The sequence below is a fragment of the Rhinolophus ferrumequinum genome, chromosome 27 (genome assembly GCF_004115265.2).
Source record: "Rhinolophus ferrumequinum isolate MPI-CBG mRhiFer1 chromosome 27, mRhiFer1_v1.p, whole genome shotgun sequence".
NCBI classification, from domain to species: Eukaryota; Metazoa; Chordata; class Mammalia; order Chiroptera; family Rhinolophidae; genus Rhinolophus; species Rhinolophus ferrumequinum.
In genome coordinates this window covers 13,746,393-13,773,443 of record NC_046310.1, presented here as the reverse complement: position 1 = coordinate 13,773,443, position 27,051 = coordinate 13,746,393, and the positions used below count along the sequence as shown (strand labels likewise).

Below are 27,051 nucleotides of genomic sequence, written 5' to 3'. Positions count from 1 at the left end.
AGTTTAGAAATTTTTTCATGAAGTGATTCAAATAATGCCTCGGTCATTAATGTGGTATGTTCGGTTATTTGGAAAATCCATTTATTTGCAACACTTGATTCATGGACGCACAGAATAAAATGAGATGTAGTGCTATGTGCCGAAGCAGTCAGCCAAACGTGATCCTACTAAGAAATTATTTTTGTTTATATGAAACTGATAGGTCATCTCTATCTAAAGTAGCTTTTCTTCATGTGAGGGAGAGGTGTCAGTTGCATACTCTCTCCATTGCTTTGTATTTGAATCCAAAATGAGGTTCACACTGGTTCATCGTGAAAGGAATAGGTTTTCAAGGATGGGTAGCCATAGGTGCATATTTTTAATTTTTTTTCTTTTTTTTTCTTCAATTTCAGGCAACTTCAGGAACAGCAGCGACAGAAGGAGCTGGAGCGGGAAAGGCTGGAGAGAGAAAGGATGGAAAGGGAAAGATTGGAGAGGGAGAGGTTAGAAAGGGAAAGGCTGGAGAGGGAGCGCCTAGAACAGGAGCAGCTGGAGAGAGACAGACAAGAACGGGACCGGCAGGACCGCCTGGAGCGGGAGAGACTGGAAAGACTGGAGCGAGAAAGGCAGGAGAGAGAGCGACAGGAACAGTTAGAAAGGGAGCAGTTGGAATGGGAGCGAGAGCGGAGGATATCCAACACCGGTAAGGAGTTTACACTTTATTCCGTGTTCTTGATACCTGGGTTTGGATGGTGGGCGATGTTTGGTGGAGTTATGTATTCAAATATTTCACACTTGAGATGCTTGGGATTAAGCACTATGATTGGAAACGATGAAAAATACGCAGCAATTGCTACTTTAACATTTTCTTTTTATTTCTCTCTCTATTGCTTTTGTTGCTTGGAGACTTAAAGAAAGCTCTTGGAAATTTTTATTCTAGCATTCTAATTCTTCTAACTCCCTATAAATTGGCTATAAAGTATAAGTATGTTTTTATGGGAAATTTTTTTATATTGGAGGAGCTTGGATTATATTTCCCTTTTGAGATTATTGCTTAAATTGTCTTGAATACTGCAGTATCATAGTACCATTCAACAAGACATTTGCTTGATTGTATTCCTAAGTTAATTAAATTTAATTCCTAAGGAATTAAAAACAGTAGGTGAAAAATATCCTCTCTAAAACTGACTAGTTATTTCAATATATGTTTTAGTATTGCGGAAAAAATAGTGATAATTACTAAATCCAGTGGAATTTATTGAAAGACCTAAAGGGTTAAGATATGACTGAAAGTTTGAACTCCTTTGATATTCATTAAAACGAACAATTATTGTAGGATCGAAGAATTATTTTTTATTCCATATGGCCTATACGAAAAGTCTCAGTGTGGGTTGATTAAATATTGGTTGATTGGTTTGTTTTTAACTGCCTAATTATTTTCTGGGGTTATAGCCAGCAAAAAATAGTTTTCCTCAAGTAAGCATTGAATGGGGGGTTCCTAGCCCTTTACAATAAATGTTGGCCAGTTTTGCTACAACATATTCTTCTGTTTGTGTTCCTCTGACTGCAATCTTAATGTCCTTTTAGTGGGCTAAATAATTGAAATTAAGACTACAGCTACTATCGGTTTCTTGTAAAGGATAAGCTAATCAATTGAATTTATCAATCTACTTATTAGATAAAAAGAAAACTTATTTCATCCTCTTCTGGATCTCAAAGTGCATTTAGAAGTTAAAACATTTCTCGGGTGAAATCAATTATTTGTACGCGTGCCTAATTCTCTGTACTAACTGTAGTCTACATTTATACATTTTGTCTGAATGCTGGTTTTGTGGCTTTACTAGCTCCCTTTTTCTCTCTCCTTTTTTATCCCGTCTTGTGCTGCTGCTTTGCACCTTCTGTCCAGCTCCATCTTCCGACAGCTCCCTGTATAGTGCTCCACTTCCGGAGTATGCCAGTTGCCAGCCTCCTTCAGCACCTCCTCCATCATATGCTAAAGTCATCTCAGCTCCAGTGTCAGATGCCACTCCTGATTATGCTGTAGTGACCGCTTTGCCACCTACTTCCACACCCCCTACACCACCACTTCGACACTCAGCGACACGTTTTGCAACCTCTTTAGGGTCAGCCTTCCACCCCGTTCTTCCCCATTATGCTACGGGTCCTCGTCCTCTGAACAAAAACTCTCAGCCTTCTTCTCCTGTGAACACACCCTCTTCTCAGCCTCCAGCTACGAAGCCCTGTGCCTGGTCTACTTCCAATTTTTCGCCCCTCCCTCCATCTCCTCCAATCATGATTACCAGCCCCCCAGGCAAAGCTACTGGTCCAAGGCCTGTTCTCCCTGTTTGTGTTTCTTCTCCTGTGCCCCAAATGCCTCCATCTCCGACAGCACCCAATGGGCTGCTTGACTCGGTCCCACATGCAGTGTCCCCGCCGCCTACCTCAGGGCCCGCAGCACCAGCTCCGCCTGCACTGCCTTCCCTCGCACCACTGTCACACTGTGGATCTCAAGCTTCTCCTCCAAGCACCCCTGTTGCCTCAACTCCCTCATCCAAGCCTAGTGTTCTCCCTTCTCCCTCTGCAGCTGCCCCTGCCTGTGTGGAGACTCCTCTAAACTCTGTGCTGGGGGACTCCTCTGCTTCTGAGCCAGGCTTGCAGGCAGCCTCTCAGCCGGCCGAGACTCCAGCCCAACCGGGTAAGGCTTCCGTTCCTGCTCCCAGCAGCTAGTCACTCGGAAATATTACATGTCAACCACGTTACGTGCCTAGAAGAGTGGGGAGGACGGTGTTGATTCTTGAACATCTTTATGCCATCGTGCCATATCAGTTGTAATTTTAAAAATTAAAGTAGAGAAGAAATGTGGTTTTCTTTTCTGTTTGGATTAATTGCATTTGGAAGACCGATATAAAGGATTTCCATATTGCACTAGACTTTGGCATCTTTGGCAGTATCGTAATTGGAGGTGTTTTCCAGTAGGTAAGGCCCTCCATCATATATGTCTTTTAAATTTCACTAGGAAAGCAATTCTTCACATATTTGATCTGTACAGTAAATACATGAGCTAAGTTGTCTTCCTTTAATTTCTGGAAAACTTAGACATATATTTAGCACCCAACAGTCGTCATTACATGGATAATCCTAGAGTCTCCTGTGTATCCATTGTGATCTGGGACCCTGTTTCATTTTGGCCTTGCCTATATTGGGCTTCCCATATTAGACTTCCAGAGATGGGCGCCACCCTAACCTCTGTGGAGCAGCCTGCCTTTGCCGGAGGGGGTGGACAGGTTGGCGGGCTTGATGTCTGCCCAAAGGGTCCCATGGTCCCAGATTATAAGTAGCAGGCTTAAAGGGATAGCAGAGAGAGAATAGCATCTTCTAGGTATGCCCTTCCCTCCACCCCATCCCCGTGCCTAAACCTCGCTGTCATAGTTACAGGGAAGAGAGGATGTAATCTTCTAAGTATGGATTATTTATAAGTAGAGAAAGACCTGGCTCTGTAAGTATCAATAAGAAGATGCTTAGCAACGCCCCCCCTACCCCCTTGTTTGGCAAGAATTGACAGGAAGGAATATGACAACAAATATGTACTTAGAAAGAAACAGTCAGGATTTAAACACACCTCTTTAAAAATAGTAATTCTTAGGAAAAAGTAATAAGGCTAATTGTTGTGTAGGTCACACGGCCTACGTGCTGCATCCTCAGAGCTCTGACAACCCCTGGAAAACTGACAGCCCCTTCCTCTATCCTTTTCTTCAAGCAGCGTGTTTTCAGCTTGTATAACTGCGCAAAGTTAGCAGTTTCAAAAGCTGTACCACCCAGTGTGCAAAGGCCCCTTTTAAGCCTTGGTTAAGAGAGTACCTCTTGGTTCAGTGTTCTGATATGATGAAGTAAGTTCTTGTTCACTCTCTAAGAGTTGGATGTTTCTCTCTTACCCCGTCTTCTAGGCTGAAAAGCTCTACTTCACATTTTATTTCATTGAATGATTTCGGATAGTTATTTTCAGGTTTTACTTTGTACTACTAGAGTCCTTTACTTCATGATTCTCAATTATCGCTACACATTGGAAAATTAGATGTGGAATAATTTAAGATTTTGAAGCCTGGGATCCACGCCTCCTTCATCTTCTCAGTCCAGCCCCTTTGGGTTATCTATAAACAAGTAAATATGTCTGCACTAATGTAGAATTTATTGTCTCAACACTTAGGTTTGCACAGATTATTTGGGGTCTGTTATTTAAAATAGTACTACTAACTTCCGTTATAGACACTATTTTGTTTTTTCAGGGATGCTGCCTCTCTTCCAAATTTTATCAACATTTATTTACTAAATCTCCACGAACAAAAAAGAAATTCTGATTAGATGATCTGTTGCACAGTTCTAGTAATAAAGCTCTAGCATTAAAGTAAGCAGGTACACATGTCGGCTTTACATTTTAGTTACTTTTTCTTACGAGCCTAGACTTTCAATATCCTGATAAATCGAACTCATTAATACTACGCAATAAATGTTTGAGCCATCAGTTTAATCTGGCATGGCATTCTGCGTACCTTTCCGCATAAGAAGATACTGGTTCCCTCTGTGCTGATGGTCTTATTTTACATTTCTTTTTCTCAGGTATTGTCTTGGGACCACCTGCACCTCCACCCCCGCCCCCACTCCCACCAGGTCCGGCCCAGGCTTCAGTGGCCCTTCCTCCTCCCCCAGGACCCCCTCCTCCCCCGCCGCTTCCGTCCGCAGGGCCGCCCCCTCCCCCTCCTCCACCCCCTCTTCCTAACCAAGTCCCCCCTCCTCCACCGCCGCCTCCCGCTCCTCCTCTTCCTGCATCTGGATTTTTTGCGGGATCCATGTCAGAAGACAATCGCCCGTTAACTGGACTGGCAGCTGCGATTGCTGGCGCAAAACTTAGGAAAGTGTCACGGGTAAATGCATTTCCAAATTACTATATTTTTTCTGTGTGCCTTGTTCTTTCTCAGTATCTAAAATACTGAATTTATCGTATTCTGATTTTATGAACCCTATTTGATTAACTTCTTTGATTTAAAAAATTGAAATAATTTAAACTTATGGAAAAGTTGCAAGAATAATAGTTTCTATAAATCCATCACTTGGACTCACCAATTGACATTTGACAAATTTCCCTTATTCTTCTTTCTGTGTGAATGTTCCCTTCTACAGAAACACACATGTACACGCACTTTCCTCTTTTGTCTGAATTGAGAGTAAGTCAGAGACCCCATGCCCCTGTTTCCCTGTATACTTCATTGTGTATTTTGTAAGTACAAGGACATTCAGTCATATGACCACAATGTAATTATTAAAATCAGGAAACTTAATTGATAGAATGCTATCATCTACAAATTGTTCCAATTTCTTATATGTCCAATAATGTCTTTTATGGAATTTTTTTCTAGTACAAGACCACCCGTTACATTTAATTGTAATGGCGCTTTAATTTGCTTTTAATCTGTAACAATTCCTCATTCTTTCATGATACTGATATTTTTGAAGACTATAAAACAATTAGTTCGTAGCTCATCCTTCAGTTTGGTTTATCGGATGTTTCCTCAAGATTCGACAAGAGTTATGCAATTTTCTTTTGGCAGGTTATGCATTTTTTACCAGTAAAGTAATAAGTCCTTTTCAGTGTATCACACAAGGGGCCATGTGATACAGTATTTTTTTCCATTATTGGTGATGTTAGTTTTGATAATACTTCCATTGACATATAAAGTCAATGCTATTCACCCTGTTGGTTCTTAAGAAGATTTAATATTAAAAAAATAGATGTTTTTATTGAAATTAATGCTTATATATCCTTCTGTTTTGAATATAATATAGTAATAAACACGGGCTTGACTAACATAAGAGTTTATTATGTATGTATGTTCTCATTAAGATGGAGGATGCCTCTTTCCCAAGCGGGGGGAATTCCGCCTCCTCCAAAACAGACACGGGTCGTGGAAATGGACCCCTTCCTTTAGGGGGCAGTGGTTTGATGGAAGAAATGAGTGCCCTGCTGGCCAGGAGGTAAGTGAGAAATTACATGGACCTGTCCAGAACTGAGAGTATTTTGTTAATTTTGTTCCAAATATAATTTACCTAGATTCAGTTCTTCCCTTTTGGAGAAGTAGGTTTTATAGTAAGAGTTAGATGATTTAAAAAAAAAAAATCCAATTTACCTTCTTTCTAGGAGAAGAATTGCTGAAAAGGGATCAACAATAGAAACAGAACAAAAAGAGGACAAAAATGTAAGTTAATAAATATTGTCTACTACACCTGAAAATGTGAAATTCAAGCATAGATAGCTCATTCAGGAAATCGTGTCAAAGATTAATTTGAACTTAAGATGAACTTACAATTGCTTCTTTTTTACTCTTAAGGTATAAAAAATGTCTCGTTTTGAGCATTATTTATGAATTTTTACTGGCATTTTTAGTAAAATGCGTTGACTACGTGGTGTTGTAGAGAAAGCACTGAAGTTCAAACCTACATAATTTAATTCTGTGCCTAAGCCAACCATTAAACGAATGAATGACCTTTCATTCGTTCCTGTTTTTTCTTCTGAGGGTCTGTTTCCTTGCACTGAAACTGAAGGAATAAGACTCAGTCGGCAGTTCTCAGATGTTTCCCCAAGGAGCCCTGTGGTTATTGGCTGTGTTTCCCTTCCCAGTTCATCTGGGCGATCTCTACTGTATTTGTTCTGTATATTGATGTTTCACAAACAATAGAATTGTTTTTCCTGCTCCGTTTGGCCATCTTTGATGCCGTTCCCCCAGTCTGTCTCTCATGTCTGGCCTGATAACATTGACTAATGCAGTTCTCAGTGAGAACAAATGTGGAAGGGAGCTCTGGGGATACAGGAGGGGCAATGCTAGGAAGGTAAGAGAAGAAAGAAGTCTAACATGGACGGGAGAGAAGACTGACAAAGGAAAAAGTGGGAAATGGCAGAGGGAACATTGGAAATGGGAGGATAAAACACTAAACACATACAGCAGGTTTCTGGTAGATGTGATATTATTAACACGGATTTCTTCGTTTTTAGGAAGATTCAGAGCCTGTACCTTCTAAGGCCTCTTCAACAAGTACACCTGGTAAGTTCAAGAGAGATAATTTAACCTTTGTAAACTTACTCTAAATAGTAATATTCCCCAGTTGCAAATCCCCCATTTTCCCATATTTGCATCAAGTGACTGCTTGGTTCGTAAAATGGTAAAGTTTTTGTTCACACTTGAAAGTACTGACTTTTGTTTTCCTCTGCCTTTTGTTAACCCAGAAGCACCTGTTAATCTCTGATATTGGGAGATCCACTAAAACCCAGAGTTTTTATCTGATGATTTATTCTTTGGAAATCATAATTTTTACAAATTCTTGTGTATTAATGATTTGAGGTTATTCACTAAAACAACGAAAAATACATTATCAGGTGAAATGGAAGTATTTTTGATAATTGATTCTTAAAGGTAAAGATTAAGAGAGCATGTTGGCTAGTATTAACTCTGAAATATTTCAAAACATTCTCAAATTGAGAAGTTGTCGTTTTACCATTCATTTAGGTAATAGTGATAATCAAAGAAATAAAGCATCTAATTTGTAAGGGAAAGGTCTCCTCAGGGCTTTTGGGAAATGTTCTTGAGTTTAGCGAAATTTCTGACATTGAGAACTTTTGGGCATAGATTATATTACTTAGAATATTAACAAAAATTAAGTGCTTTACTGGAAGTACTTAATGAGTACTATATCCATGATGGGAATACGAGATTGTTACATATTCACATGTCATTTCTTTATACTTGACTAAAAGACTAGAGGCTCAACTATATATTCACCCCCATATCTAATGTGGAATGAAGTGACATAAATAAATTTGACGAACAAATATCTAGAATGGTCCACAAGAAACCATTATGGAGAAATGTCTATATTAATGCTTACTCGATTTGGAGACTACTAGCTGCTTCTGAACTCCACTTTTTAGAAAACATACTTCTGTTTTTGTGGTTGTAACCCATTTGCCAAAAAAAAAAAAAAATCATTCACATTATTAATATGACTATTCAGTAGTCTAACTGTTATATTATAATTAACATTGTGACTTTGTGAACTATTTTCCCTCAGCTCTTTGTTTTTCCTCTGAATAGGACTCAGATCAGTTTACATTATCTTCATTAAAAATCATCTGGTTTGTGACCCACTTATTTTAACTTTATCTTTCTTCTGTAAGCCCAAATTAATTATATATTATGGTCTTAATAACAAGACCATAGATATTTTATAACTCAACTATAATTTAGGGCGACAGAACCTTTTAAAATTTGAAAAGAGCTAGGAGCCCTCTCCTCGAGGGAAAAATCATATTTTTATACAAATTTGCTCATAATTTCAGCATTTTCATGAATTCCTGAAGGTCATCCATGGACCCCCAAGTTAACAACTCCTTATCTAATAGGTATCCCCTTATTTAAAATAGGGAAAACTATAGCATGGAGTGTGTGTGTGTGTTTGCGCACGCTCCATATGTATACAACCAAGGATTCAGAAGGGTTGAAGGCTTTTTTATCGCTTGTTTCATTAGGTTTTTTTTTTTTTTTAATTAGCATTGTGTCAGACACTTGACAAGCCAAAAAGAAGTGAAAGATAAAGTCCTGAACACAAGAAACTCATATCCAGCTGAGAAGATGAGACACACAAGTGAAAAGTTAATCTTTTACAACCACATGTTAAATATTAAATAATGTGTCAAAGAAGGAGGACATTGTATAGTCTGGAATGACCTGGGTCATCTCTGTAGAGAAAAGTGACATTTTACTGTCCCTTGAAGAGTATTTAGTTTGGCTGAGAGTAGGTGACATCTCAGAAAGTGGGTATAAAGCATGAGCACAGTTCGGGAGCTGGAGATGAGCAAGAAGAGACTAGGAAGCAGTAAGGTGACGCACCTGCCTAGGATGGAGAATTCTTTTTGAGGAGTATTGGGAAAAAGGTTCCGAAAAGCGAGTTAGACCCAACATGTGAAAGCTTTTTATGAAAAGATCAGGAGTTTAGACTTGATCCTGCAAGTAATGAGTTCACAATCAACCGAAATTTTCAGGAACATTAAAATGGCAGTTGTGAGCAGTGTGACGTAGAAAGCGACCTTGGTAAGGCAGTTTGTGCCAGAAGGATCCAGTGTGTTTCCAAAGACCTGAGCTAGGTAACCCAGCCTCTGTGCTTCCTCCTGAGCGCCCCTTAGAGACAGGACAGCGTCACTGCCTGCAGGGCTGCACTGAACTGCTTGTCCTCAAAAAGAGAGGTGCCCTTTTAAGATGAAAAGATGGCCTGGCTGATTGAGAAAGGACCAGCTGTTACACACGTTAGCACTCGCTGCACCCGATCCCGTTGGAATTATTTCCTCATCTCTCCACCTGCCTCTATGTTTGTGACAGCGTCCTGATGACCCTTCCCCTGCCTGTCCCGTTCTTCAGTTTCATTCAGGACTTCCCTCTTTTTGTCTAGTCTGGCAGATGTGTCTTGGATGTGTTTCTGATTCTGTCTCTCCTGGACCTCTTCATCTGATAATTTGATGTCAACTCGGGGGTGGTCGATGAGAGAATGTGTTAGCTGTGAGAATACAAAAGAAGGAACAACAAAGTCTAATTAAAAAGGGAGGGATTGATGATTGATTAATGAGGAGAAAAGCAGGATGAATGATGACTTCAAGCTTTCACACCTAGATGGCCGAATGCAACAGAAATCCAGAACAAAAGTACTGTTTCAAGGGAGAGGTTGAGTTAAGTTTTGCAGATGTGTAGTTTCAAGAGAGGACAAGCCACTACCTACCTAAGAATGTTCAGGAGCCAGTTGCGGGGCTGCGTTGGAACTTGGAGCAGTTTCCTGGCAGAAACTGTGCAGTGAGATCACAGCTCAGACTTAGACCTGATTCTCATGTGGCCTAAATGCTTCCATGATAAGTCTGCACCCAGTCGTCAATGAGTCAGCCCATATTAGAGAAACAAATCAAAGCACAGTAGACGGCTGACCAGTGAGTCACTCCATAGTATCTTCTGTAGTAAGGGCTTAGAGTAAACTTATTTATATTTAACTGGAATTGTCTGCTAAGTCCCAAGAATCGGTTTGTTTGAGAATCAAGGAAGTTCAGTAGAATTTCCTGATTCTGAAATTTGTTTTGAACTGTTTGAATTTTTTTCCAAGAAGACTATTTGATTTTAGATTAAATATTGAAATTTATGAACACATTAAAGATTCTACTTTTTATTTGTTTTAACCATTGGCACTAAGAGTAGTTTAAAATAGTATAGTTAATACTGTCCTATTCTAATAAGTTTACACTATCTCTTAATTTGAAATAATTTATACTATTTTAACTAATTAAAAATATTCTGCTCTTATTCTGATTATCCTATCTTTACTAGAGCAACTTCTTTCCATCCGGAGTTTACACTTGTAGTATTTTGAGATTTAACAATCTAAGTACATTCTAGGGAAACTTGTCACTTCTCATTTTAAGGTCTGAAATTGTACAAATTAGAATCCTCACAGATTTTAATTAAAGTTCAGAATGGAAGTTAAATTTTTTTTATTTATAATACTGTGTAAACCTGTATAATGGTATTTAGTATTTTATTTGTTTTAAAAATAGCTGGGAGCATATAGGATATTTAATAATTTATGTTCTTTATTTTTAAAGAACCAACAAGAAAACCTTGGGAAAGAACAAATACAATGAATGGCAGCAAGTCACCTGTTATCTCCAGGTATTAAATTTTTTTTCTGAGGTTTATGTTATGTTTATATCCAAAGAGAAATTGTCACCTACATTTTTATTGTAGAAAAAATGGAAGGGTAGATTTGAAATTGTACTATGGAGCAAACAGAACACCTGGAATCTACTACTGTTGGGCAACCGCTGAATCCAAAAGAAGCGTCTATGTTTTTAACTGAAAAGCAGCTGGAGAGAGAAGACTGTAGTGTTTAAGAGAGAGCAAAATAAAACCTGAAATTTTGCATTTGTAAAGTAGATTTATTGCTCTCTCAGTGAAATTTCTAATTATATTCAAGTTAGAAAAGTTAGTACCCAGAAACAAGACTAGGTAATTCATGTGTCTACAAGTGGCTGAGTGGGCGTGGTCAAGAAAATTCAGTATTCCTTAGCTTGGCATACTTTATCATCATAACTAAATTTATATCTCAGGCCTTGAACTTAGGCGAAACTTTTTCTTGGTTTATGAGACAGTTTAAAGGACTCATTTTTTCCCCCCAGAAACAAAACATATTTTTCCTACAGACTAAAGAGTTTTTTGCCTTGTCTTTCTGAGGTAGTTGCCTTATGTTTTGCCTCATATAAAACAAACTTGTCTCTACTTACAAAAACCTAATAAAGAAAACTATAGAGATAGACCTCATATTATCACAGGTCTGTTCTGTATTAGCCTAAATCTAAATTTGGATTTTGTGTGGTTCTTTTTGATGGGAGGCAAGATTTGGGCAGGACAGAATTATTTAAGCTCCACAAAAAAACTGGGCTTTTGGGAATGTATAGACGCTTTCAGTTTCTAAGTGACTAAAAGATGGGTAGGGACATTTGATTTTAAAGGAAAATGCAGGAATTGCTTTTGGTGGACATGTTTTTTCAATAGGTGGGAAAAATTGAACATTTGTGTTTCTCAGATACCTAATTGATGAGGCCTTCTAATGCATCTCTAGTAGTTGTTACAGATTTTCTTCAGTAGCTCATTGTGAAGCCTGATTTATCAAGTACATATCAGGAAACAGAATTGTGATGTGTCATTTGTGCTTTGAAGGTGTAAATTGTGACAGGGAAGAAGTCTTTCTCCTTTGCCACTACTATTCATCCCTGCTTCATTGATAGGAATTCCATAGTTGTGAGCTTGCCTGTAGCTACACCTTAATTCATGGCAAAAAGCCGTTTCGTAGAAAGGACATGGAAGAGGCTGTCCAAATGGAATGTTTCTTGATACATTTGAGTTCATTTAGTGATGGAGAAAATATTCTTTGAAAGGTTTTTCAGACTTTTAAAGGAAATTTAATAAGCGTTCTGAAGGTCACCATTTTTAAAAAGTGTTTTTATCTAGATTAATCAAATATTGGTTATTATTAAGTAATGCATTATAGTCTTGTTCTGATTCTAATAGATAGTTTCCTCTAAGTATGCCTCATTTTGCACAGTAGTGAAAGCACCCATTTCTTTTCTGAATATCCACATCAAAATTATGTTGGTGGTAAGATGGATTCGTATCCTGTAATATACATGTGATATTGCATTATGCTGTATTTATTAAGTGAAGATGTCAGACAGAATAAAAGCAAGAATTTGTGGTTAAAATTGCTTTTAACTATGTCTGGAATGTAACATTGGAAAGTTTGTGAATTCTTACTGTGGTTTTTAAGAGCTTACAAATCTTGTGTTCAAGATGGAAAAAAATGTGCTTTATACGCCTCCTGAGAAGCGTTAATTTTGTATACTTCAAACTACAATGATTTTTTTATTGTGCTTTTTATTTGAGGCGATAGCTTTATGTTCACTCTAATAGAAATGTCTTCGTGTTTTAATACTTGTTGAATCTGTGTGTGGGTAGATTTGATTGTGTCTGCTGTCTATAAAAGTAATGATTTTTTAAAATTCTTTGTAATTAAGTCAACAGTACCCTCACGTAACTAGAATTAGTCTCCAAATACCTTTTTTTTTTCATTTGAAAACAAAAACGATTATTTGAAGGTTAATGGACTCCTTTAGTTTTTACTTTGTTTGCTGTGACTAAAAACCGATAAACGATAACATAATGAGAATTATTTCTTAAAGTTCTATTGTATACCCCTTTAAATGGTTTTTCCCCTTCATAGACGGGATTCTCCAAGGAAAAATCAGATTGTTTTTGACAACAGGTCCTATGATTCATTACACAGGTATCATCCTGATGTGACTTTGTGATTTGAGACTTTTAAGTAACCCGTTCAGGATAGGGCTGAGCTTTTTCTACGTGGATTGGTAATCACCACAAGGGAAATACTTAGGAAGGTTGACTCTTATCATGTTCAGTTTTATTTAGAACACTTTAAAAAAAAATTGTAAGAGATTTTAATTAGAAAAATGAATAATATTCATTTCCTGCCATCACTGTATAGTTGGATTAAGAGAAATATAAATGGTAAACCTCAGAAATATTAGAATGGGAATCAAAGGCCATATATTTTCTATCTAGGCTGTTTGTAGCGTTTGCATTTTCTTGTAAAGGCTGTTCTTTTTGTAAGTATGGGAAAAGGCTTTCTAAAAATGGAGTAGAAGAGCTTGTTTTATTTGACACTGGAACACGAGACAATAATTGTGGATAATTTATTCATTGAGGAAAATCTCTGTTTCCTAGGTACTTTATATTTATAGTAAATTGAGTATCTTTAACAACCTAGCATTTAACATCCTGTGCAGATTATTTGTTTTCTAGCATGAGTCCTGTTATACCATTTTTCAATTAAGGAAACAACATGTGAGTCATGTGTTTCTTTCTTAATTAAAAAATTGACAATCTTTTAAAATCCTCAAATGCTCAAGCTATATTTAGAGTTAATTTGGCAGAACAGGAACTCAAGTATTGTAGTTATTTTATAGGTAGGTATCTAGAGGCAATACTCTCATTATGAAGTAATAAGAACCTCTGAGAAACCCTCATATTTTGTTACCAATTATGGTGAAAACCCATAGGTTGGAAATAACTGAGATTTACCCATGTTACTATATACACCTGTTTTTAAAGATACACATCAAATCCACTGGGAACATGAATTAAATAATATTGGATGAGGTGTTTATGGCAGTGAGGGGCTCTGTAATCAGACTTTATTTGGCCAAATTGTTAATTGGCTGAAATTATTTTCATGCCATTGATGATTAAAATATTTGATGTTTGTCAGCCAGTTAAATCTGCATAAAATGTTTATATTATAATAGTGAAATCGTTTTTTTCTGCCTTTTTTGAGGTGATTTAATTTTTATGACCCAAAGACTTATTAGACTTATTAGTACATAGAGGGAAAAATAGCATTTAACAATGAGATTTGCTGTTGTAAATCTTCTCAGTTGTCTTTGCTGCTTTCACACATAGAGAGAGCCTCCTGGGACAGTCTTGTTGACAAACCTTTTTTTAAAAAGTGGTGATTACTTCTTTCCTTCAGTATGAAAAGTTCCCCCCTTTAGTTAATTATCATGGTGGTGGTGTTGGTGGTGGTGGTGGTGGTAGTGGTGGTGATGGATTGCATGTTAGCATGAATTCAATTTTTAAAAAATTGCATGTTTCCACAATTGTTTATTCTATAACAACAATATTTTTCTGCATTGTTTAGTAAATATGGACATAGTCATAACCTACTGCCTGGTTAAGTAGCAGGATAAAGTTAAATCACATGAATTTCAGGGATACTCATTGTAACATAGAAGAAAATAATTAGCGAGATGTACCACTGAAATGTGAAAAGCAGAAGAAAAGCAGAGTAGTTGTTAATGATTTAATTCTGGAGAGCAGGAATAGACAGCAGTGGGTAAATGAAACGCACAGCAGGGCGACCGGTAAGAATGTTTGACTAGCTCAGACAGAGCACCGTGCATGGTGGCATACTGTGGACCTCAGCACACCTTAAGTGACTGTGGAATTAAGTAGTCTCCTCGGTAAAGTAAAAAGGTGTAGCATCATCACAGAAGGAAAGGAAATATGTCCTAAATCTTCTTATCCCCGACGGTGCCTACCTCATGCTTATTGAATGAAGTTTTCTGAAAGTTATTATATTATTTTCCTTGTTCATATAAGCACAGCAGCAGATACCCTAATGAAGTAAAATTGGCCGACTTCCTTCACAGCAACCTTTTAAGTAGTCATATGTTTGATGTTAAAGCAAATTAACTCAATATTTCACCTTCACAAACAATGCCTATGGGTTTGAGGTATAACATGCCTTCTAAAAATTGTGCAGTTGTAATTTGGGGAGTTATTAAACCTGTTGGTTCAGATTTCTTAACATTGGTACTCTACAAAATTGAAAATATGTGACTTGACTAATGGTTTTAATTTTCATTGATTTATGGCCCTTAAAGAGTGGCCACTTACCATACTAAACCAGAAAATAGAGGAGGACCCAGTTAAAACTAGATTTTCCACTGAGGATTTTCTTTTATTGTCAGAATTGGAAAGGGAACCAATGAAAATTTATTCAGTATTGAAACTTATGCTTAAAATATACCTAATCTCTAAGACTTATTTCTTCAAGCAAAATTTTTAATAGCAGCTAAATATTTGAAAATGCAATAATAATTGACAATCAACTTCTGTGTGGCATTTCCTTTTTTTAAGACGAAATAAGTTTATGGAAGTAGTTAGCCAGAAATACACCATTCGAATGACATCTTGATAAATACCTCATCAGGAAATAGCTATATAGCCTGGACGTGGATATACTTTTAACTTAATAATCATTTTCCCAACATTCTTATTTATTTTGATGCCTGAAATGGAATAAAACATAAACCAAAACAATCATGCTTACTAAAATGTTTTTTTTTCCCACTGCAAACCAAGGTATAGAATTTGTCAACTGATTCATATTAGAGTAAAATACTTGTCTTCATATTTTCCCTTCCACTGGTTTGTCAGGTATTTAGTAAATAATGTATCATTTCAAAAGGAGGAGAAAACAAGATTGTGTCACTTGGGCCTCGGATGTTACAGCCAGCTTTTCGTCTCTGTCTTGATCAACATGTCACATGTCACCTGGTTATCTGCCTCATGCCCAAAGAACGTTGTCTTCTACTCTTTACTGAAAAAAGGCTCGTCATCTTACCACCTTTTTCTGATTTCTTTACAAATAACTGAAAATCCTGAGAAAAGTGAAAAATAACTTTGTTTTATGTTCTAATCAGTCTTCCAACTTGGACAAATAACTTTTTAACACACTGTGTTTTAAGACGTACTTAAATCTGGTGTTGGGTTGGTAACTTTACAATTACTTATGGACTCATCAAATGCCCTATGTGTTGTTTACCTGTCCGGGAAATCTCATTTGTACAGACCAAAATCTGCACCTTCATCCCAGCCCAGTGCCAACGGAGTCCAGACAGAGGGAATGGACTACGACAGACTGAAGCAGGTAAGCGCACCGGCAGCCGTTCTTTATTTGTACCTGCCTTTTTAACAAAATAGTGCGTGTGCATGTGTTTGACAGATCGTCAATGTGCTTAAAAACAATCTAGAGTTAAGATATTTTTCTATCAATTAAGCAATGGCATTAGTACCAGATTATTTTTCTCAAATCCTCATTTTTTGGTTTAGTGAGTTCGAGCAAGTTCCAGGAGTGATGATGGGTGGGGCAATGTTTAATGGTATAGTATAAACTATAAATGGAAGTGCGTGGTTACCAGAAGTGCATGGTTACTGTAAATGGAAGTGCAGTTGTTAAAAGGGGACGAGGGCTCCCACTTTTCAGTTACATGGCAAAAATGGACCCAGCAAGTCTGATTTTAGAAAGAATGTGAGGAAAATAGGCACTCCTGTATACTTCTGCTTTCTAGGAAGCAGTTTGGGAAAACAAATCGAAAGCCTTAAATGTCTTACCTTTGAACCCAGCAATTTCACTTCTAAGAATTTATGCTAAGAAAATATCGTAGAAGTATATAAATGTACCATATGCGGAAGGGCTCTGCAACCATGAAGGAATCATAATTGAGAATATTTAATAATGAACTGTGAATACAGTGCACCTTAGTAAAGCGACTGTCAGTTTTGCAGACCTGAGTACAGATGGGCCTGTAATGAAAAGTTTAAACTTTGTCTCCTCGCCCTGCACTGCAGGGTAACCTCTGAAAATAATGGTGATATGAATCACTGCAATAGCATTCACTGCCTGTCTGGTGCACTGGCCGGGCAGTCCCCCGGTTGTTAGCATAACTGTTTACTCATCCTCAGAGCGGTCACATTGTGTAGTGTTTAGATTCAAATCCTGCACACCTGAGGTTCAGACAAGTTAAATTTACTCAGTCGCATAGCTAAGGACGTAGTTGAGTGAGGAAGAGAACCCCAAAGTTTCTTAAAAGCCCATCTTCCCCATTCTGTCGGTCATTTTTTAAAAATGTTGGCAAAGGTTTGAGTGGGGCTGAAAAAGAGACCAATAGTTTTGCTGTAATATGAGTTCAAAATAAAAGTTAAATAGGAATTAAAGAGAAATAGTAACAATAATTTCATAGAAACCTAGTTTTCGTACTTCTGCAGAATTTTTTTTTTTTGGGTGCTGTTTCAAAAGTTACATTGAGTTATGTAATGTGTAAGGGAAGCCTGTGGTCACTGATAATCCAGCTCTGTCTTCCTGTGTATTAAATAATAGCTTTCCTTTCTTGAAAAACGCTTTAAAACAGAACACTCACACACCCTTTAAAATACGGTAAATTCTTGGCTCTCTGGAGTAGTAGAGCAGAAGAGGATAGATTTGATTTTCAGACTGCTTTTAAGGTGAATGAGAATAAGGATATCTGTTAGTCCATATAATAACTTCTGTGCCTCTGTTTCCTCATTGGTAAAATAGAAGAATTCAACTAATTGATAGTTTTCAACTTTATTTTAAACAGGAAAAGCTTTTTAAAAAAATGAACCTAAAACAGAGCAATTTAATTTTACCTGAGATGTGTGCAGTATCAAAGAAAAGCACATAATTCGAAACTAGTCCTTCCTAAGGATAGCTATTATTTTCCACCCATTAAATGTGTGCCACCTTGTCATAGCCCTTTCAGTTCTGGATCATTTTTTTATGGGGTGGGGGGTTCATTATTTCAAAGGGAGCTTAATAAAGAGAGATTTTGCAAAATATATAAAGATGTGGTTTTCATGAAGGTAAGAGGGTCCAGAGCAAGAAACAGGTGAGCTGTCAAAATAATATTTCAATTGTAATCAATATTTTAAAAGTACTAATGAATTACGGTACATTATTTTCTTCATACTCAATTTTTAAAATCTGGCTCCTGTCTTACACTTACAACGCATCTCATTTCAGACTGGCCACGTTTCAGGCGCCCAGTAGCTACATGTGGCTGGTGCCTGCTATACTGGACAGGAGAGGTCCAGCAGGTCCCATCCACCTTCATCTCCATATTAGGGCAAGCTTGGAGGGCGCTCTAGGGGACTCCTAGATTGCTTGAAACGTAGTTTGGCAGCTATGATGATCCCTGAGGAGTCCCTGTATTTCAAACCAGGTGACAGATTTGCCCACAGCTGACTGTCCAGTTTACTTATCTTCCTCGAAACTTCCGTATGCATCACCCCTCAGACTGCTCCCAGAAGGTTAGGTTAAAAGCAGAGCTATTATCTTTTATAGAAAGTATCTGAATCATTACTTTCACTGAATGACAGAGTAATTATTTTAGTTTTAGAAAGCATTCTGTTACATATCTTGCTAGGCTAGAGTAAGCAAAGATTGGGAAAGGAAAATTATTAAAACAGAATTTACCAAGATTAATTCTCTAAGACATAAATTGAGGCTCTGGAAACAAAAACCATACATCATGTTTCATACAGTCTTAAAATGTATGTAAGCAAGAAACTTTTTAGCAGTAATTATTTTCTGCATTCCTGATGTTTTTCTCTAATATTTTAGGACATTTTAGATGAAATGAGAAAAGAATTAACAAAGCTAAAAGAAGAGCTCATTGATGGTGAGTGTCTAAACAAATTTGCTTCCCCTATAGTGCATAAGAATAGCCATTTTAAAGAAAACGCAAATAAAAAAATATCCCGTTTATTACTTGAGGGCATAAAACAGTTATGCCTTCGCTTGGTTTAGGATGTCAGAGAGGAGCTCCTGCTCTTTCATCGAATGGAAATTATTGGTAAAAATAGGAATAAACAAGATCCCTAAGTTTCAGGTGTTGAGGAGTGATTGATGGACAACTTGGTGAACAAGTCTTTCTCTAGGTACCTCTACTCATCCATCCCATTCCATTGCCTTGTTGTTTCTGACCCCACGGAATCAGTGTTTTCGTTTCGCATACAAAAGGGAGAGAATAAATAAATATGTACACATACGGAAATTAGTACCGTCTTTGTAATAAGAAAACAAAGATCTGTGCGCTGAAAGATGCAAGATGCATCTTTTTATTACTGTGAATTTGAATACTGTGATTAAAAGTTCTTAAGATTGAGTCACTCATGTATTCTATCTTCTCATTATGTTTACTTTCAACACTTTTCCTTTTTCTACCCAGCAATCAGGCAGGAACTGAGCAAGTCAAATACCGCATAGAGAAACAAACTAAGGAGAGATAGAACTTTAATCTGGAGAAAGAAAGAAAAACAACCCTACAAACAACAACTGTTAACAACGACAAACCCCTACATTTTGTGAGCTGTGAGAAGAAGAAGATGGAGACAAACAGTTGGAAGGCGGGAAAAACCAACATCCTTTGAAAGCCTTCAGACATTATTACTCTGGCGATAAGCTATTTCCCTCCAGTTTGCTGCTTTTTTTCTGACCTTTACAACAGGATGGAAGAGAGTTCTATAAGAGTTCTGGTAACAGTTATGCAGAAAATACTTAAACCCATCAGGCAGGATCACCGTGCATTGAAATATTTTCATGTCAAGATAAAATCGCATATTTCCCACAACCCATTGCTAAAATAAAGAGGAGAAAGGCTTAAAAAGTTTTTTTCAGAGAGTGCTGATGACGACGTCAGCAGGTTATGCTATTGTATCGTAAACGTTTCTCTCAGGTTTGTCTTCCTATCATATTATTCCATGAATATTGAGATCAGCCCTGTGTAGGTTAAGATCGTCAAATGTGGAACAAATGGAAATTGTATGTGCTTTCAAAGGGTGATATTTATGAGAAAGTGTCCTGAAAATGATTTGTCCAGCTTGAGGAATGTTAGATTGATAGGAAGTCTTTCGAGTTAGCCTTCATGCAATTTTGTAGATTAAAACATACAATTCGTCCAGAATTTAAAGATTTAGATGCCTTCCTAAATTGTTATAATGCTTTACCAAATCTATGACTCCTACATAATACAAACCAGTGGTCAAATGTAAAACAATATATTGTAGATTTACTGTAGGTTTTCAACCTTTTTTAGATTTATGCATGTGGACATTTTTATAATGTAATTACAACCACCACAAAATTAGCTTTTTTAATTGCAGATACTAATGCATGTCACAATAATATGTAGTGGCCTTTTCAAGGCCTCGTCCCAGGGAAAACATTTTGTAACGTATAGGGGCGTGGGGGGAAGGGAAGGAATAATTTTTTATTTAAAGTTAATTTCTGCACTATCGTTTTTCTCAATTACCTGCATGAAAAATAATGAGGACTATTTTGTGACTTTAATTGATAAATATGTTAACAGAACCACATACTTAATCTTTTACATCATGTCTTCAGCTATTTGTATTTGAACTTCAGTAGTTTCAATGGCCTGAAACATGATTCTGAGCTTCCCATGAATTGTATCTTCCTGTGGAACTCAAAAGTTTGCTCCCTCAATTTAGCAGGTAGGATTACCCAGGTGCCCTGCAGTTCTGCGGGGTTCAGGTTAACATGCTCCTGACGACGAAGCTGCATTTGAATGTTGTTTTGTTGAACTACAAGAAGTAACAATGATGGCCGCAGTTATGGTCACAGAAATCATTGGGTAAGGGGCCACCAATGAGGAGTTCTGCAAGTTTTCTTTTAATAAAGAGAGACGTAGGTGGTGGGAACAAGGAATTAGATACCCTACTTACCACTGTGTGTGGGCATGCGTGTTTGTGCACACGCACACGTGTGTATGTAATCCACTCCCTTTGACATTTATAAGATTAAAATAGGGGAGAAATCCTATATGTTGCAATGATAGACTTTTTTTTTTTTTAATTTAGGAAATCAAATTCTCCAGGCTCTCCCTCTTGATTTATGCTTGAGTTGTTACGTGCCATATTTGCTTTGAAACTTTTAATTTTTCAGAAGTTTTACTAAAAATTTTGAAGAAATAATCCATTTTCATCTGCTTTCTAGATTTCTTACATCTCGGTTCATAAAAGAAAAAGCTTGTTGATAGCATAGTTTTCTAAACGCTGCACATTTGCAGCCATTATCACTTCAAAGAGGTTTGAATGAGGGAATTTTTTTTCCTTGTTAAAATAGTTCCTGTTTCTGTAGAAACTTCATTTTTAGATTGATCTGTGATGGATGAGCTATCATAATTCAAGTATATGGTTCTTTTTTCTATCAACTATTCATTGTCGTGCGAAGTAGTAAAGGCATTAAAGATGGAACAAGCTTATAAAGTACTGTTTTCTAAAAAAAAAATAGGAGGCATTTTCATCTTTATTATTGTACTTTTGATTATGTAAACACTTTGATGATATAAATGTTTATGTCCCCTATAAAATTGGTCAGAAATAACCTTTTGATTTTGTTGGTTAAGTTAAATAGTCTATAGTAGGATAGAGTACTCTGGGTACAAGTGGTCCAAAGTAAGACAAAAGACTACAATAAAATGCTAGATCTTAAAAAGAAACTGGTTTATGCACTAAACGTTTTGTGCCTTGGTCTAATATTAACATAATGTCTGTGTAAAATGACAAAAAGAACCAGTGTTGAATCATGTTGTATTTTCCATCATTTTGCATTATCCCAGATTGCTAAATGTGTTTTTTCCAAGAAGTTTGATTGAATTACTGTATACATTTACTATCATACGTGACAGTTTTGTCATTGTTAGAGATTTCAGTAATTAAAATGGGAAACAGAAGCTTAAGTTATTTTCCTTATCAAAACTATGTTGGAACTACGTTATTCTGATGGTTTTCGTGCTCATGTAACATTGGATGTCTTAAGCAGTTTAGGGGACCCTTTCTAATTACAGGAAGGTACTTCTTTCCTCAACACTGTGATATGACCTGTGACAAATCTGTACTATACACTATGTAAATGGTTAACAAGTCAATTGCAAACCAACTGAATGTACAAATCCTAGTGCTGGTGCTGAAATCTCTTCAGAAGAGTCATCCTGATTTAAAGTTTGTCTCAAAATTTGCAAGCATCAAGTGTCAATCAAAACTGAAGATGAAACTAATGAATGTCGAATTCTCATGCTTTAGGTATACTTCCTTTTTAGAGTTTTCCGTTCTCTGCTATTTTTACCGTACTGTTTCATTTAAATTTCCTACACGCTAACTTCGCTTGTGCGATTGAAATAAAATTGCAGTACATACATGTTGCTTGTTTGTGACACTTAGATAATCTTCTATAATAATAATCTGTTGGTTCTAAAATAAGTTGTATTGAATGTGAAAAAACACTTTTTAAAGTCCATGACTTCACTACTTAAAGTTTACATACCACGTCACTATTCTTTAACGATTTCATAAAAGTCGTCAATACTAAGTAATGTATACAAAGACAATATGTGTAATGTATCTACTTTTTGTTTGAAATAACTGTTGGCTGTTCCCCATTGTTTTCTCACTGCCCTGTTTGACACACTATTCTTGCTCTTATGGTGAAGAAGTTGATAAATATTTAATTTTGCTCCCTTTTGTTCTACAACATAGATACTTAAACTCATTCATACAGTTAAAATTTTCCTTTATATTGTTTTTGGGGTAAAGAACCTTGTGTGATAAAGGGCCTTATCAAGTACTGAATTTTAAACATAGTAAAATCCATAGCTGTAGTGTTTATTTACACATCATGCCAATTTCTTAAAACCTACATGTAAGCAGCAGTACTTTTTATCTGACTCTTACAAAGGGTTAATTTTGAGTTCCATTTTAAAATTCTAGTGTCTTCATTGGAAATACAGCAATCCTTGTCTTTTTTTTCTTTTACCAGACCCAGTTTCCCCCTCTGTCATCCTTTCCCCTTTTCATGGACTGTGTGTTCCTATCATTTGTTGATATTTGTAGCCATTACACAGTCCACAGTTCTAAAAATACCAAGTGATTTTTCTCTCTATCCTGTCTCAGGTTCTTGCTTCCCTCATATGTAAGTCAGAATGTTTGTCTACAAACTAAAAGTCACTTCCCATTCAAGAATGAATTAAGTAGCAGGTGGCAACCTTTTAAATTTGCCTAGCTATAACTTTATGTCTCTTAAATTTGTATATAGTTTCAGTGCCATTGGGGAGAATTGGCCTTTAAAATTCTGGCTAGTGTTATCCTGTGAAGTACAGTTTACAAAGATATGCTACAGGATCTGTGTAATGCCTTTTTGTAGCCATCACAACTTTATAACCCTGTTACCCTTTAAACTCCATCAGTTAAAAGCATAAAAATGACATTCTATAAAGCATAGTTAGTAAAAGAGCTCTCTTGGAGCTCTGAATTCCTTTATGCAGCTATTATAAAATCCACTTCCCTAAAGACATTTACTCCAGCATTCAGTCCAAAACTCCAGACCTGGTGATCCTGGTAGTACCATTTCTATTTTTAATAGAGAGGTGAATTGGTATCTGTACATCCCCTCAAAGCCCTAAGAATGTGAAAACTTCATACCTCTGACTTTTCACTGAAAAGCCATTTAATATTTATACTTAGATGCTTCTGAAGTCAAAACCTAAAGTGTGTATAAGGAATCTTGGTAGAGCTAAGTGAACAGAATTGTTCTAAGTACTTTTGGCTACGTAAAGACACAGTGGAGAGAACATTTAAGAACGGTTTTCTCGAGTATAAGCACATTTGAGTATAAGCACTAAGAAGTTCAAATTGGTAACCCCTCGAGAGGCCATTTATATGAATCAAATACTAGTTGGGGTCTAGAATGGTTTTCTCTGTTCCCAACACCCCAATAGGCTGTGGATTTGGTTCTCTTTATGTTGTCACTCAATTTTTCAGAATTGAGAGATTTTTTTTTATATCTGTTAGTGGTACTGGAAAAGTGGACCCTTCAAATAAAAGAAGGCTAAAAATAGTTAATTAGAAAACAAACTACTAATACAGTGAATTTAGAATGGTTAGGGATATTCAGTATCAACATAAGTGGGTTCTGGGATAAGTCCTTTGTTGAACACCAATGGTGAATTCACATAAGAGGCAAACTTCAGTTTTGGTAAGAAGTTAGAGTTGAAAGCTACTTATCTGTCTTTATAAATAGTTTTTCTTTATATAGTTAACAATCCTTGTGAGAGGGTAAGTAAATGACTTGATCGTAATAACTTAGGATGTTAAAAGAATTACTGCCGCATTTATTGGTTATTTCTGTTAAATCTGAAGAAATCAATACATGGGAAGATCTCGAAAGCAAAATGACTAAAGTTATTATAGATGCCTGTTTTCCATAAACTCTAAACTGAAATGTTTGTGTCATTTAAGGCATGTACTAGGCTTCCAATACCTGCTCATTAACGTAACATAGAGAAGAACTAAAGCTGAAACGTCAGTGAAGTGTTTGAGCCCAAAGATCACTGTCCCTGAGCTGTACGCCACTTCTGTGAAGCATATTAAATACTCAGAGAAATTGAGCATAGAGGGGTACTTCTGGAAGCTTCCAGTATAGGAACCTCAAGATTCCTCAGAGAGGGAGACAATCAGTTAGGTGGGAGGCGGAGAGTAAGAAAAACCATCTGATACGTATTCTCCTTTACCTCACTTTTTAAAGGCATATAACTCCTAGTTAGAAAAATAACACCAGTGTACTGATCACCAAATCCAAACTTTTTCTCACCAAAAATTAAGTTCTGAGAGGAGACAGCTTTTCATTTTAATAAGAATTATTAAAAAAATATTAGACAAGCGTACGTATTTCATTAGGGGACTAAATTTGCAATTATTTCATGAAAAAGTCTATATACAAATGACACCCCATGGTTTTTCATGTTGTAAATTTGATTTAACTTTTCCCCCTTCAATTCTAAGAATGATTTCTTGAGTGGCAGCTAACTATTTAAAATATATAAAGAAGAAATCTCTGATAGAGGCAGTGAATAATCTTACTGGTTGGTTTGGTTTTTAGTTCTTCCAAGAAGGCTTAAAATATATAGAAAAGCGTGCGGTTAGTCCTATTTCTCCTATCAGATCCAAAAGCTTCTATTGAAAGCTATAGAAACAGAAAACAGATCCTTGGCTTACATTTAAAATGTATACTATTGTAACCATATGAAAAAGATGTGCCACAGAGGCTTTTTTAATGTGGTTCTTCAGAGTGCTAATGTTCCATGCCCTTAGTCACATCCGTGGGAACTTGAAGTCCCTTTTTTAAAGATTAAAGACATTTTTGAAAACGTTTTTGAATTGGCTTCATTTAAATGTTAGAGAAAAACCAGTTTAGGATTTGTGTTGTCACCTCCAGGTTGAACTTGGGTGTAAACTTGGTTTGTTCTGCCTGCTGTGGCATTAGGTGTCTTCAGTGTTTCTTCTGAGTTTCCTTGGACCCTTGGACTCAAGTCTGAGGTTTGCCCATTCCTGGTGGGGGGCTAACTCAGCAGGTAATTAATTACAGATGTCATCTAACTGCCACAGGCTGCATGGCCACCCCCAGTGGGCAAGCAAGTGAACGTCACATGGGAGGAACTTACAGAGACCTCCGCATAGCAGGGAAGGGTTGGTAGTGGGAACTGTTTGTCACTAAAATTTCCAGGGAGAAGAATACGCCCAGAGAAAAGTCATGGGAAGGGTTAAACACTCAGAAGAAAGCCATATTAAAATCGGGCATCATTTCTTAGATTTCTCCTTATTCATTAGCAAGGGGGGTGGGAATTGCAGGCCTGAGCCAGGAGTTTACAATTTAGTTCCCGTAGATACTTCAAGTGTCAATTGCTAAAAATTGAATGGGGGTTGGGGGTGGGGAGGATAGTATTTGGTCCTCACATAAAAGAGCCTGTGTCTGAAAGTAAATGTTAAAAGATTCCTATTTAATCTACTTTCCGCCCTTCCTTAGGCTTGATTATTCTCTTCTTCCGGCTTTGCCGTCTCACCTCTCCCTTCCGTGTGTGGAATGTGGGCAGGTCACTGGATGGGGCCAGGCTGACTGCAGAGCTAGTGGATTGTCCTCTCTGGTCCGTGTCTCGAAGGTTCCTTCTGCCTCGAACACTTGGTTCTGTGGTCCTTCATTCAGCGTGCCCTCTGTGACTACCGGTTGGTTTATTCTGTGGTCCAAAAGAAGTGGAAAAGGCCTGAGTTTTGCTCTCTGACCTCAAATTATTTTAAAATCTTAGGCCCCACTCACTGAAACAGTATGTCCTCGGTGTGAACCCTGAAGGAAAGATCAACGGAGTGGTGATTTTGAGGTCAGTAGTCACTTAGACAGTGTTAGTGGTGTGTTGCGCTGGGCCTCCACTTTGCTTCCTTCGTGAGCTTTCCCAGGTGGGATGATGGTCTGCCGGGTAGTGTCAGTGCGTCCTCCCCGGCCTACTGCCCTCAACCTGGAAGCACATGTGCCATTCTGAAAGGCCGAGTTTAACGATGGATGGGATGGGACCCCATGAGGCCTGAGCCCCAGGCTCCAAATCTGAGGTGAGGGACAGAAAGTCCTTCGGACTCTTTCTGGTTCGGGAGCTATTTTGAAGTAAACAGACCCTCCAGAACTGGGTGGCGTGAAGCAGCCTTATTTTTCCTGAGGAGGAAGGCACTTGTGTGGTTTTCACATCCTGAACCTGTTTATTCTATCACTGTCATCCTTGAGAGGAAAAAAAGGAGAGTAGTACCCTCCCTGCTCTGCCCCATTCCTTGTTTTAACCCAAAGGCTGTCATAGCAATTTCCTGACAGAAAAGGTGACCCTCCTATGCCATTTGAGTGATTCGCTCTTAGTCCTTGCTTGATTTTACGACAATGAAGATCATTGGTACAAAGAGGTTGAATTGGAAGGTTTGGGATTATAAAGGATGAGTTCTGTTTCGCAAACAGTTTTTTACTTCAGTTCTCTCGGTGGGCGTGTGTGTATTTTGGAATTTTTGTTAGCAATAAGAATGCCTCTTTGTGTGTGTGTGTGTGTGTGTGTGTGTGTGTGTGTGTGTGTGTGTGTTGGGAAAAAAGTGTTCCTAACAAAAATGAATGGGCTAGAAAGAGAATTCTATCTTAAGACATCTGTAGTTGATGTAAAATGTTCTATAATATTCA

General features: G+C 37.3%; 1 protein-coding gene across 12 annotated transcripts in view; it reads left to right on the top strand.

Annotated features, from left to right (window-relative positions):
• The window catches only part of ENAH (ENAH actin regulator), a 109,917-nt gene extending 87,707 nt beyond the window's left edge, over positions 1 to 22,210 (top strand). For 6 of the 12 annotated variants that reach the window (XM_033099489.1, XM_033099488.1, XM_033099494.1 and 3 more), the window contains 11 exons: positions 393 to 682; positions 2,564 to 2,674; positions 4,594 to 4,898; positions 5,876 to 6,006; positions 6,170 to 6,227; positions 7,022 to 7,070; positions 10,661 to 10,727; positions 12,835 to 12,897; positions 16,044 to 16,122; positions 18,616 to 18,673; positions 19,223 to 22,210. In XM_033099489.1, the coding sequence (XP_032955380.1) occupies positions 393 to 682; positions 2,564 to 2,674; positions 4,594 to 4,898; positions 5,876 to 6,006; positions 6,170 to 6,227; positions 7,022 to 7,070; positions 10,661 to 10,727; positions 12,835 to 12,897; positions 16,044 to 16,122; positions 18,616 to 18,673; positions 19,223 to 19,260 (1,249 nt within the window). In that variant the 3' untranslated portion in view covers positions 19,261 to 22,210. Of the gene's footprint in view, positions 1 to 392; positions 683 to 1,885; positions 2,675 to 4,593; positions 4,899 to 5,875; positions 6,007 to 6,169; positions 6,228 to 7,021; positions 7,071 to 10,660; positions 10,728 to 12,834; positions 12,898 to 16,043; positions 16,123 to 18,615; positions 18,674 to 19,222 lie in introns of all 12 variants that reach the window. The other 6 variants (XM_033099487.1, XM_033099486.1, XM_033099485.1 and 3 more) reach the window with 3 other exon arrangements.
• Positions 22,211 to 27,051: the final 4,841 nt, after the last annotated feature.